A 13,424-nucleotide genomic window follows, 5' to 3' on the forward strand; every position below is an offset into this window, starting at 1 on the left:
AGAGCTGAAGAGTGCTCTGGTAAATAAAAAAAAAATTTTTTTTTAATTTTTTAAAAGCAAAAACAATCAAACACTTGAAGAGGGCAAAACCATCCTGAAAATATACATGCTTTTAAACTAACATAAAATTATCTTTTTTTTTTCTTTTTTCCTTTCTAGTATAGGGGCTTCAAGCAGACATGATTTCACTGTTCCCAGGCCTACATTTTCATTCTTTTTATTTCAGGTGGAGATGGAATTTTAAATAAAAACAATTTCTTTAGAAAGCATTTGTTTTTATTAATGAGAGGGTGTTAAATGGTTTACAGTACAGTCTTGAACATATAGGCACAATCTTTCATCTCTGTTTGACTGGTGTCTAAGAGACACAACAGGACTCCAATGTCCCTTCATCCTGTTCCTCCTTCTACATCCCCAGAGTCCCTAGTTCTTTCTGGTGCAATATGTCATACCCAGTCACCTTGTGTTTTCCCTTATTGTTCTTTGTTCTTAAGTTCCACCTATAAAATAATTCAGTGTTGGAATTTCTCTTTCTAGCTTATCTCACATGATGCTTTCAAGTTCTGGACAACACAATAGTGCAAATGAGATGCCCTCATCGTTTTAACAGCTGCGTAGTTCTCCACTGTGTATGTGTACCACTACTTAGCCATTCATCTGTCATTGGGCATCTGGATTGCTTTCCAGTTTGGGCTATTACAAACTGTGCTGCTATGAGCATTTGGTATGCACAGATTTTTTTTTCAGATAAAAAATAAATTTTAGTGGCCAGTTGAAGTGGCTCAGAGATAGAATACAAGGCTCATATGTATGAGGACCCAGATTCAACTCTCAGCACCATATATGATAAAGTAGTGTTTTGGCTCTTGTTCTTTCTCTAATAAAATTTGCTAATTTTTGATTTTAAAAGAAAAGAAACAAAAAATAGGTGGCTTAAGAGGTGGTGGCTTGATAAGGCATTGGACTCTCAAACATGAGGTCCTGAATTCAATCCTTGGCATCACATGTGGCAGTGTTGCTCCTCTGGTGTTCTTTTTCTGTCTCCATCTTTCTCCCTCTCCCTCTCCCTCTTTCTTTCTCTCTCTTCTCACATTAATAAACAAATCTGTTAAAAAAAAAAAAAGAAACAAGAAATGAGATGACAATAGACAAATTGCTTTAAAGAAAATAGATAAACCAAAAACAGTCAAATCTGCATGCCCTTTCCCCAACCTACTCAGCCTAACTTAAAAAAAAAAAAAAAAAAAAGAATGAAATTCTGCTAATGATCCATGTGAAAGAACAAGGGGTTGACAATTTTCAAATTTCAGAATGAATCAGGAAAACAAAACCTTCCACACACTTCATAAGCTACATTCCTTTCTCCTAGACAGGCAGCAAAAGTGTGGGTGAAGAGAGTTCACCAGGACCTAGCTGTCTCCTAACACCATTATTTCTCTTTTGGGTTATTAGTAAGAAGAAGAGGAATTTAAAAATTAAAAGTTGCCCACTGGCTAGGAAGCTGGTTCAACAAGTAGGGCACATATCATGTGTGTATGAGGCCCTAGTTCAATCCCTCCTGCTACATATGGCAAAGCAATGATCTAGTCTCTCTCTCTCTCTTTCTCTTTGTCTCTCTCTCTCTCTTTCTCTCTCAGAAAATGTATATGTATGTGTATTTTGCCCTCTCACAAGATAAATAATCCTTTAAAAAATAAAGAGCCAAACAATAGTAAGCACTGTCATATACAGGAATTAAAGAGAGTAGATCACCATGCGTTGCTGGTAGGAATACACAGTGACACAAACACTATGGATAACAGTGTAACAGTTTCTTATAAAATTACATAGCAATTCTGCTGCAAACCTGCTTCTGTATTGTGGCACTTACTCTCTCTCTGGTGTCTCTCTCTCTCTCTGTGCTATCGTTTGTCTTTATCTAAAAATAATCATTGATTAATTTTTAAAAAGAATTAGTAAGTATATGGTTAACAAAGCCAATATAAAGGATCCTTAACGTAATGGAAATGTCCTGCATTTACAGTGCCTATGTCAATATCCTAAATGTGATACTGTAATTTTACAAGACAGGGAAAGGTGAATGAAGAGTACAAAAGATCTGTACTCTTGGTGTATGTATGAGGCCCAGAGTTTAATCATCCCCTAAAAGGGTACCACAATAGCCCAGGGGCAAAAGTTCTGGACTTGAAAAACATGAGGTCCTGAGTTTGACCCCTGAAATTGTATGTGTCAAAGTGATAATTTGGTTTGTCTCTCCCCCCACCCTCTCCCCACACACACACACAGCTCCAATAAAAAATGAAAAGCTACAAAATAGGAATAAATCTTTTTGGTCTTATGGTGAGCTGAGTTCAATTCCTCAAAGTAGTAGATACTTGCTATCAGAAGGATTAGCATTTTCTGTGTCACTGAGAAAACAGAACACAGTGCCTCCTTGGTTTCTTTGTTTCATCACTGGTTAAGTGTTTGTTAATATGCTACACATTGTGTCTTAAGGAGTATTTAAACACATTCTAGTTAAACTTCAAGGCAATTATTTCCAGGCACTATTTCTACCGCCTTATTTTTCTTTTCTAAGTTTTTGGGGTTTTGTTGTTTGTTTGTTTGTTTTTCCATTGGAGAAAGGTCGACATTTAGCATTGTTATAAAGTGATCTGAGTACAGTGTGAACCAGATGTGGTATCAGGTCTAAGTCCTTAACCACTGAAATGTTTGATCTCTAAAGAGAGAATGAGAAAGTTCATACATGAAGGTTATTAAAAGCAGGTCTCAAGAAGAGACTTGCTTAACCAGTCCCAACTTTCACCTAGTATCCCAGTTACAAGAAGGGAAGTCAGCTTTATGTTTGCCATTCTCTGTCTTGTATTTCTGCTCCAAATAAATTGTGCATGTTTCTCTTTTAAGCTGTTCAATTTGTCTATATCATCTCTTTTGTCTCCTCCTCCACCTTTCCTTTTGGAAATCTTACCTGACCTGAGTTAGGGGTTCCTCTGAGTTATTACAGCCCCCAAACATGTTGCTCAAAGCATTTATCAAAGCATTACCTGGTAATACGTTAGTCTCTACAACCAGACTGAGCTTTCTATTCCATGAACTCAGAGACCAAGTCTACCCTGTGCTTGGCACACAACAGGGACTCAGTAAGTATGAAACAAGGCTAGAAAGATAGCTCACCTGGATACAGTGCTTGCTTCGTCTTATTGATGACACAGGCTTGAGCCCAGCCCCCACAGAACTGGGTTAATGTAATGTGTTTGTTTTTTCCCCTCTTTCTCTCTCTGCCTCTCTCTCTATCTTAAAAAGTCAGCTCAGAGTAGGAAAGCACCAGAAATAACAAACATAGGGAGAAGGAGGAGGGGAGGAGGAAAAGGAGACAAACTAATGCTATTAAACATCAAGCAAATGAACAAAAGAGAATACTGACCCTGTTAAGGCCTAAATCTCTCAAGTTACTAGTACAAGTCCACAAGCACTGAACATGCCCAAAGATGCTTTCTTTTGAACAAAATGGTTAAGCTTAAACAGGCTCTGAAGGAAACAGCACCAGATATATATCCCAGATCTATCCGTAACTGGCTATATGAATTGAAGAACGCTATTTTAGCATCTCCGAATCTCAATTTCCTCAATGGAGAAATGAATTGTGTTTATCTCATCCATACAGTTGCTATGGAATCCAATTAGGTAATGTACTATTTAGTTTCCAACAGAATGCCTAGCACTTTCATTCAATAAATACTAGCTATTAAGACCATGAGAAGGAAGATGAAGATAAGTCAAAAGATTACATAGAAATAGCATAGTCTCAAACTGTAGCAAGAGGAAACCAAGTAACAAAATACACTCCACTCCTAATTTTGTCAAATGAAAGGTGCTAAGAGTGGGCACTGAGAGAAAAGAACTAGAAGTAAATCTAAAGATATGTTTTAAGTAGTTATATTTCCCTCAATTCAGAAACTCCAAAAGATACTTTTAACGAAGGTTAATTTGTAGACTATCTTGCTTAAACCTGAAAGTTGTCAGACCCTGAATATTTCTATCAAAAATTTCTACCCACACAAGTATGGAACACCCAAGACCACTTTATGTTGAAGCTGCTGGGGAGGTAAATGCTTGAAATACATTTATAATTTGGTTATAATTTAGACTCCAACTTGTATTAAGATGAGAAAAAAAATAACATTTATGTGGTAGTTGTAACTACTTTTCTTTTTTAAAGATATATTTAGTGATTGATGGGAGGCAGAGAGAGAATCAGATCATCACTATGGCATATGCAATGTCAGGGATCAAACTAAGGATATCATTCCTGAGAGTCCAAGGCTTTATCCACTATGCCACCTCGTAGATAGACAGCTCTAACTTTTTTTTTAAAGATTTTATTTATTTATTCATGAAGATAGAAGGAGAGAGAGAGAGAACCAGACATCACTCTGGTACATGTGCTGCCGGGGACTGAACTCAGGACCTCATGCTTGAGAATCCAATGCTTTATCCACTGCACCACCTCCCGGACCACATCTCTAGCTACTTTTAAACGGTGCTAACTTTATTACATTAGCTCTTTAAATCTGTCTTCAAAATTTTAACTATGTAAAACTTACTCATAACACTGGCTGATTCTTAGTTTGATAAATAGTATTCATAACAAGTAACACTTTGGGCCATTTGTTAGATGACTATAGTAAATGTTGCTTGATATTTAAATTGTATAAACATGAATCTATCTTGTGAAATACTACTTGAAGACCTACTCTAAATATAAAATAACAGGTTCAACAAGATAGCTCACACAGAAGGGTGCATACATTGTCACTGCTGATACCCACAGCACTGGGAGAAACTTCTCTCCTGCCCTGTCTCCATCTAAAAACATCTGCCTAGAGGGGGAAATCCCTGGTAACAACATAATAAGTGTGTGTGTGTGTGTGTGTGTATGTGTGTGTTTGTGTGTGTGTGTGTGTTGAACAACAAATGAGAGGATCAAACTTTCTCCTTTTTTTAAATATTTTATTTATTTATTTTCCTTTTTTTGTTGCCCTTGTTGGTTTTGTCATTGTTGTGCTTATTATTATTGCTGTTATTTATGTCATTGTTGCCAGATAGGATGGAGAGAAATGGAGAAAGGAAGGAAAGACAGAGAAGGGGAGAGAAAGATAGACACCTGCAGACCTGCTTCATTGCTTAAGAGTCTTTCCCCCTGCAGGTGGGGACCAGGGACTTGAACCTAATGTGTGCACTTAACCAGGTGTGCCACCACCTGGTCCACTGAGGTTTTCTAGCTATAGAAGAAAGCAGTCAGGTATTTTTAAAGACTCTCAAGAGAGATGTTTTCGAAAAAGTAATTTGGTGATAACTTCAGCTAGAAAGATAAACTAATAAAAATGTTCTTTTCAATTAGATATGCTTGTAACTTGTTTTTAAATAATCTAGTAATTTAATACAAGAAAAATTATGACTTCATATGGGTAAAGGATGTTAACTAGACTCACTATAGGGATATTCCAAAATATAGGCAAATATCAAAGCATTATGTAATACACCTAAAATAAATGTAGTGTTATATGCCAATAACATCTCAATAAAAACATATCCCAGTAGGGAAAAATTTGGGGAATACAGGTTACAATATATATATATATTGGCAAAATGCTAACAACTACTGAAGGCAGGAAGTACACAAGGTACAGTATTATGCTTCACCTTTGAAAATACTTGAGTTTTTCCCTGACTATAACATTTTATAGAATATTCTTTCCAACTAAATATAGAAACAGTTTGGTTAGAATTTAGGGTTATCACACACTCAACACTAAAAATCTCTCTAGACATAAATTTTTTTCTTACCTTCAAAAGTACAATTCTCCCTAAAAATAGTGTGCCAATAAGGTTCAATCCTCCAGAGTCCCTGCAATGCTTCTCAAATTAGAAGGAACTCCAAGTCCAATCTCAAAACAGCACACACTGTCCCCAGCAATTTCTCTCCAAAACACCAAAAACTAATAGTAAGTGGAAGACATTTTCTTCACATTCTCAAATCTTCACCCCAAGATGGACTCAGAGGTACATTTAAGAACCCCTGATTAAAAACTTAAACTGACACTAAATAATTTGGTTCGTCCATAGCTTCTTACAAATAAAATCACATGTCCAACAGAAACAAAGAAATAAGCTCCATTTAATATCTAATTTTTGAATAACATGAAAACCAGCTCCAGACGATGAACTAATATAACTACTATACAACTTTAATTTTAAAAATGTCAGTCTCTAGGACTTAAGAGCATTCTACTTTTAGCACTCAATAAATAAAGAATCCAATCAATCTAGGAAAAAATGATCCTCAGAACTTTTGACTAAAACACAGAACTCTTACTACATGAAAGTTAAACAAACAAAACAATAGTGGGCAAAATCATTTCAACTTCCAAACATCTTTTTAAATGATCATAACTTACCAGCACTTTGTTTTCAACTTTGTCTCCTTTGACTTCCAACTTGACTTTCTTCTTCACTGAAATTTTTATCTTTCTGCCAATAACATCCTTTATGCTTTCTGTAAGAAGGGAACATTCATTGCATTTTTTGTTAAAAAAAAAATCATTGAAAAGGAAATAGCATTTGAAGGATGCATTTTTATTATTTTTATCATTGGTTTTGCTTGTTTTAAAGAGCCAGATAGCAGTCACCAAATAGTTAATGAATATATACTGTGTACTTAGATTGAGCCAAATATGAAAGCATATGATATAGTGTTAGTCCTTGCAAGGCATGACATAATCTTGCTGAGAACAGGAACAAAGACAAGCAATGTCAGTCAGAATCAGGAAACACTATATTAAATACAGATCATGGCAAGCACAGTAGGAATTCATAAACTCTCTGGGAATTCTGGCCCCCAACAGTCTGCGTTCACCATAGTCCAGTACAAATATAGAATCTTCTATAAGTGCCTTGATATGAAGGTCGGGAAATAAGTCAAAGAATCAGAACTGTATGGAACTTATAAAGAAGGATATTCTTATCCTCTGTTCTTCCATAATCACAGTACAACATTCCAAACCATATGCAAAAGTCATGGAAAGGGAGGAATTGAGAGAGAGAGAGACTTGAGGGGCCAGGCAATGGCAGAACTAGTAGAATGCACGTTACCATATCCAAGAACCCCAGGTTCAAGTCCCCCAGTCCTCACCTGCCAGGAGGAAAGCTTCACAAGAGGTGAACAGTGCTGCAAGCATCCTTTTTCTCCCTCTCTCTCCCCCTGTTTGTCCCTGTCACTAAGAGAAATGAAAGAAAAAGGGAGAAGAAGGGGGGTGGGGAAGGTCTCCAGAAACAGTGGAGTCATCATGCAGGCATGGAACCCCAGTAATAACCCAGTAATAACCCTCGTGGTAGAAGGAGTTGCAGGAGGAAGGAGAAGGGGAAGAAGGAGAAGGATACTTAAAAATTTGGAGAGCAGCAGAAAGTCAAAGATTCCCATGACTGTCCCCAAACTTGAAACTTTCCTTAAATCAAACTCATTAGCTCCCCCAACCCCACACACTGTTCCTGTGGATACTGGTAAAGCTAGAAATCTCACTCAATTCCTAGTCCTTCTAGCTGGGCTTCTGCTCTCCTAGAAGTGTTTCCTAAATAGCTCCTCACCTCCTGAGCTTGATCCTGTATTCAGAAAACCCTCCCTAAAAATCTCTCCATGATCTCTAACCATATCCCAACCCTTCTCATAATGAAAGTGACTCTTCCAAAATCATGTCATGGGCTTATGAATCACAGTCCTTTGAGGGTCAACCCAAACTTTAGTGCATGACACGCCAAGTCTTTCACAGTGTTTCAGTTTAACTTCCCAGAACACACCTCAATTATCCAATCACCTTCTTTAACAACCTCAAAACTTTGGGGACTGTTATTTTATTTTGTTTTAATTTTTTTTTATTGCCACCAGGGTTATTGCTGGGGCCTGGTGTCAGCACTATGCCAGATCCACAGCTCCCATTGACCATTTTTCCTTTTTTTTTTTTTTTTCTTTCTTATGCTGGCCAGACCTTGTGCTTTGTGCCATGTGCACTTAACCGGCTATGCAAAAGTCAGGCTCCTATTCTTTTTTTATGAGGTAAGAAATTATGAGGTAAGTGGAGATGGAGAGAGAGAGAGAGAAAAAGACTCTTGCAGGCCTGCTTCACCACTTGTGAAGCTTCCCCCATGCAGGTGGGGACCAGGGGCTTGAAGCTAGGTCCTTGCACATGATAATATGTGTGCTTAATCAGATACTCTACTGCCAGGTCCCAGAACTTTGCAAATAAGCTTTTTTCTTCCCTGGGATGATCTTGCCCTTTTTTCCGTCTAGTTATATTTTATTTATCTTTCAAAAGTTAACAACCTCCTTGAGAGCTCTACTTAATCATCTTCACTATTCACGTAGTCAACAATATATGCATCTGAGAGCACCTTCTGTGCCAAGTATCATACTAGATGCTGGGATAAAAATGGCCGCTGCCTTTTGTAATCTACTAGTTAATCACAACTCAACAATTTAAATTTACTACCTTGAGATCAAGGCAAGGAAATACCTAAATGTTTCACAGAAGAAACCCTTGCATTCAAAGTGTAGTACTGAGGTTAAAAAAAAAAAAAAGGCAAAGAGTAGAATTTTTACTTCTAATTTCAATGTCTATTTGTTTCTGTTTTAGATCACACACACACACACACACACACACACACTAAATAATGTAGGTATACAATTAAATAAAACTATGTTTATTGGGGGGTAATTAAAATTTCCTTACTAACATTTGGGGAAATTGTTCAACTATTAGAAAACAGAGCGTGCATATTGAGGATCCTGGTTCAATTCCCAGTGCCACCTGTACCAAAGTGGTACTCTGGCCTGCCTCTCTCTCTCTCTCTCTCAGCTGTTATAAAATAATATTTTAAAGTTTTTCATTATCTGGGTATGTACCACAAAATGTAAAACTGTCTAGTTAAATAAGAAGATTAAGTATGGGGAGAAAAGGGCACCACCCACATAGAAAAGAGTACAGAAAAGATAAGAAAGCACAACTTGCTCAGGGAGCAGCAATGAAACTGCATGTTTGGGATGGAGGTAGGGGGGGAGTTGGGGGCACATTAGCAGCTCCCTGCACTGGGAGTTCTCTGTGCAGTCTCTATCTTATCAGAACTCATAACTAATAGACTATTGTTCTTTCCTCTCAAAAAAAAAAAGAGTGGAAAAATGAGTATATAGGGGCCAGGTGGTGGCACACCTTACAGTGCTCAAGCGCACACATTACAGTGCACAAGGACCCAGGTTCAAGCTCCTGGTCCCCACCTGCAGGGGGAAAGCTTCACCAAGTGGTGAAGCAGGGCTGCAGGTATTTCTCTGTCTCTCTCCCTCTCTATCTCCTCCTCCCCTCTCAATTTCTCTGACTCTATCTAATAATTATTAATAAAAGAAAAATGAGTATCTGAAATTGGCTTCAGAGAATATAAAAACTGAAGAATTGTACATCAGATAGTTAAAAGCAGATACCTCAGAGTGGCAATGTGACTTTTATCTGTTTAATAAAAACCTGCATAATTTCCACAAACAGATGCACATTTTAGCTTAAGGAAACACATGGGTGCCATTTTTAATTGATCAGAGCAGAACTCTGTGAACATTTGAAATTAGAGGGAGCTTCCCCTAGCCCAGCCTAATTAGAACACTTAAATGCCAGATTTTAAAAAAACACATGGATTTTATCACAAAAGCATGTGTCATTTGATTAAGATAAGTGAGATGAACAAGATTAGTAAAAAAAAAAAAAAAAATTCAAGTATAGCTGAAGACAAGTCAAAACTTTTAAATTAATACCAAAGTATTTATTTTTATATTCATCAGTATGAACCTGCTTGCTGTCTTCTTTCCAACTTATTTTTCACCACCACCCCCTTTCTCTTGGGCCTAAGTAATTAGACTTCTTGATCAGCAGGCTCAAAGACAACTATCTCAAACATCTGTCACCCACTCTAGTTATCTTTATTCCCCTGCCAGAGGTAGGTAAGATTTTTCCTTAAACTACTCCTCAGCACTCCGAGGGCATCTTCAGAGATTTTGGACATTTATGCCCAGACCTGCTTAGAGTGTGTGAAAGCTCTCAGCCTTCCAAAACTAGATGGACCACTCATTCCAGTAAAGGCTAATGTTTTATCCTTATCTCAGGAGAAGAATCCATGGGTTGGGAAGAAGAGAAAAGAAAGGGGGAGGAGGGATAACTTCAGATACTAAATTAGCTTAAAGAGGGTATTGTTAATTCATTAAGAATAGATGCTGCCATCTATTCATCTAAAACCTAATAGGTTCACTACATTAAATTTACTCAGTCAACAGTAAGTAATGGGAGAGCAGAGACAAACTCCTCCAAAGCAATGTCTAAAAGGAGAAACAGCAAACAAGTTCATCAGATGCAGAAGAATGGGTGGTCAGAACTTCCTCTAGTCATCACCGATGTGACTATACATCATCTTTTGGAGCTCTAAACTGTGCAGTGTGCCAAGGATGAGCCAGCAGATATATAGGTCACTAGGACTCAAAATCTGCGTAGGTACACTCACAAACATACCTTAACTTCTAGCCTTTCAGGATACTCCCACCTCCTTTCAAACTACCAGTTTAAACCTCTACCTAACTATGTTAACCTCCTGGCATCAAAACCCACTCCCCGGAAAAAATAAATAACCTTCAGAGAATTCAAACAATGCATCCATCACCTTGCAGAGGGTACCAACACACCAGTTCCCTAAGAGATAGAGGTGAGGAATAGTCTGCAGGTTAATGATTATTAAAATAAAGCTTTTATCATTAACCCTCAATTTCCTGGCTCGAATTGGCGTCAACAGTCATGTAACCCTTTAGCTCCTGGATCGCTCAGAGAAGCCAACGCCTAGCCACACTCAACCGGAACACTAGACTAGGGCCCCCTCCCTCGGTCCGTATTCAGTGGGGTAAATGCCAGGTGTATTGCGGGGCGGAGAAGGGGCGGTGGAGAAGTCTACCACAGGCTGGAGACGACCTACTGTGCGTACACCCGCTGCCAAGTGAAGGGATTTCCTGGACTTTCCCGAGTTTGGGGTAGTGGGGCTGAGCGCTGTGAAGGGTTCCCTTCGCTTCCAAAACACGCAGGACTGTGGCACAGTGCCCCATTCTTCCACCAGCCTCCATCCCCCCTCATCACTGCAGGAGGCGCCAAGGGAGAAAGAAAGCACCAGACGACCTGAGGAGACCTCTCTTGTGGCTCCAGGTTGCTCCCCAAATCCACCCTCTCAGGACCTGGCTTTCAGGCGATGAGAGGTAGCAAACTTCCCGGCTCAGAATTCAGCTACTGTGCCCAACACCCCTCCCACCTAAGGGGGCGCTAAGACTTGGCGGGACCTGCGGGAAGGTTGTGATGGAAAGGTGGAGGTGAGGAGTGCGCAGAGGCGGATGGAAATCAACAATCACAAGACTCTTACCGATCAACTCCCTGGGAACCTCGGAGCTCTCCTCCGTCATGGTTGTCCTCTCGGCGCGGTGGGGGGGAATGGCAGGTCCAACTCTGATTTACCGCCCCCCGCCCTCCCCCAATCCCCTTAATTTTTTTAGACGCAGATGCAGCTGGTAAAGGGGGTGTAGGCTAAAAAGTGGAGGAGGCGGAGATACAATGTTACCGCGCCCCCCGCCCCTCCAGGAAAAAAAAAAAAGAGTTGTAAAATACAAGGTGGGTTGGCTGTTGCGGTTACATGACGCCTCCTCGCAGCTCCCGGCTAGACTCAGGGCGAGCGAGCAGGCGGACGCGCAGCGACTACGGCGCGGTCTCCCGGCTGGCTACTCCCCGCTCTCTCCCTCTCTCCCTCTCTCTCTCCCTCGTCTCTCTCTCTCTCCCCGGGAGGCGCACCTCCGGCCGCTGCCAGCTCGCGCCCAGTCCCGGCGCCGCACCTAGGGCCCTAGGTGAAAGCGGAAGGCGTGGGGAGAGGGCGGGGAGAGCAGCGCGGGGCGGGGGACTCCGGCTTCCTCGCGCTCCAGCAGAGCTCGGGCTGGGCGGGGGCAGCTCCGGCCCTCCTCCTCCTCTTCCTCCTCCTCCTCCTCCTTATCTTTCCCACCACCTCGCGAGATCCGGTCTCCTCGCTAATCCCACAATGACCTCCAGATCCCGGGGGCTTGATCCCCCAGCCCCGGACCGCAGGGCGCACACCGAGAAGGCACGGTGCACCAGGCGGCGGCGGCGCGGGGTACTGCGCCCCTCCTCGCTGCCTCCTTCCCTAACCGCAAAAGCCCTGCGTCTAGATGGAGGGGGAGGGTGCGCCAGAGGACCCTGGAGCCATCTGCTGGCTGCGAGCTAGGAGAACCCACGGTGCCTGGGCGTCCAGATTCCTTGTCCCCTCCTCCCAACGGACCGAGGGAGCCGAAGCATGAGACTGCAGATTCACGCAAATTCTGCAGATTTAGCTGCACGGAAACTGGCTCTTTCTGGGACCTTTTCTTCACACACTTTTCTTTCTCAGCTTTTGCCTGTGACAGAGTGTTTCATCAGCATGATTAACGTTCCATTTCTTGTGAGCAGGAGCTAGGCGAAACCTGTAAACACCAGGCATATGACGAGAACACTTTTTTGTGCTCTCAGTGGGCGCTTGGCTACCACTGTTTGCAATCTCAGACATTATCATTGCGAATATGCTTGGGAAATCACTGTTCTATCACGGTAGAACCTCCTTTAATCCCTGAGAGCGCTCATAAACGTTGGATTAAGTCGACCGACAGGTCTGATTCTACCTGACCCGACTCCCTTCTGACTCCCCGGAGCTCCACCCCCGAGAGAGAAAATTTATAGTCCCAGAATAGAAGCAAGAACCTAAACTGCTATTTTATAACCCAACAGACTGAAATGTAGATTTGCGTTTGGTTTTTAAAGGACAGAAAGGTGGAAAAAGGAAAGCGATCCCACACTTTGGTAGTGTGGTTTTAAAACAGTATTACCACTCCCCAAGTACTTATTTGCAGACCCACCCTTAGCAAATTGTACTTATCAGTGTAATTAATGTAAGAAAATGAGCTCAGATTTGTGAGTGACTTGCCCTAAATCACATATCTCTTAAGAGACATCGGTTGAAATTAGAATTTGAGATTTGGGGGCTAAGATATATTTTACTATACCACTTTAATAGACTCTTCATTTGTGTCTCACAGAAGTGTAAAAATGGCCAAAACCTGAAGCAGTTGCAGAAAATAATAAAGGGAACAGAGATATGAATCGGTGGTAGAGCACCTACTTTTTATCTGTTTATTTTTGGTTAGACACAAAGAGGGAAGGGGGGATGGGAGAAAAAGGCACCTGCAATGCTCCTTCACAACTGAGGAGGCTTTCCTCCTGCTAATGGGAACCAAGGGCTTGAGCTGCAATGTCAGTGCTCAA

General features: G+C 40.8%; 1 protein-coding gene across 6 annotated transcripts in view; it reads right to left on the minus strand.

The window, feature by feature from the left end:
- The window catches only part of CARMIL1 (capping protein regulator and myosin 1 linker 1), a 332,859-nt gene extending 321,019 nt beyond the window's left edge, over positions 1-11,840 (minus strand). For 5 of the 6 annotated variants that reach the window (XM_060189278.1, XM_060189277.1, XM_016189509.2 and 2 more), the window contains exons 1-2: positions 11,488-11,837; positions 6,459-6,556 (exon numbers count right to left, since the gene is read on the minus strand). In XM_060189278.1, the coding sequence (XP_060045261.1) occupies positions 6,459-6,556; positions 11,488-11,527 (138 nt within the window). In that variant the 5' untranslated portion in view covers positions 11,528-11,837. Of the gene's footprint in view, positions 1-6,458; positions 6,557-11,487 lie in introns of all 6 variants that reach the window. The other variant, XM_060189281.1, reaches the window with a different exon arrangement.
- Positions 11,841-13,424: the final 1,584 nt, after the last annotated feature.

The sequence above is a fragment of the Erinaceus europaeus genome, chromosome 4, assembly GCF_950295315.1.
Source record: "Erinaceus europaeus chromosome 4, mEriEur2.1, whole genome shotgun sequence".
NCBI lineage: Eukaryota > Metazoa > Chordata > Mammalia > Eulipotyphla > Erinaceidae > Erinaceus > Erinaceus europaeus.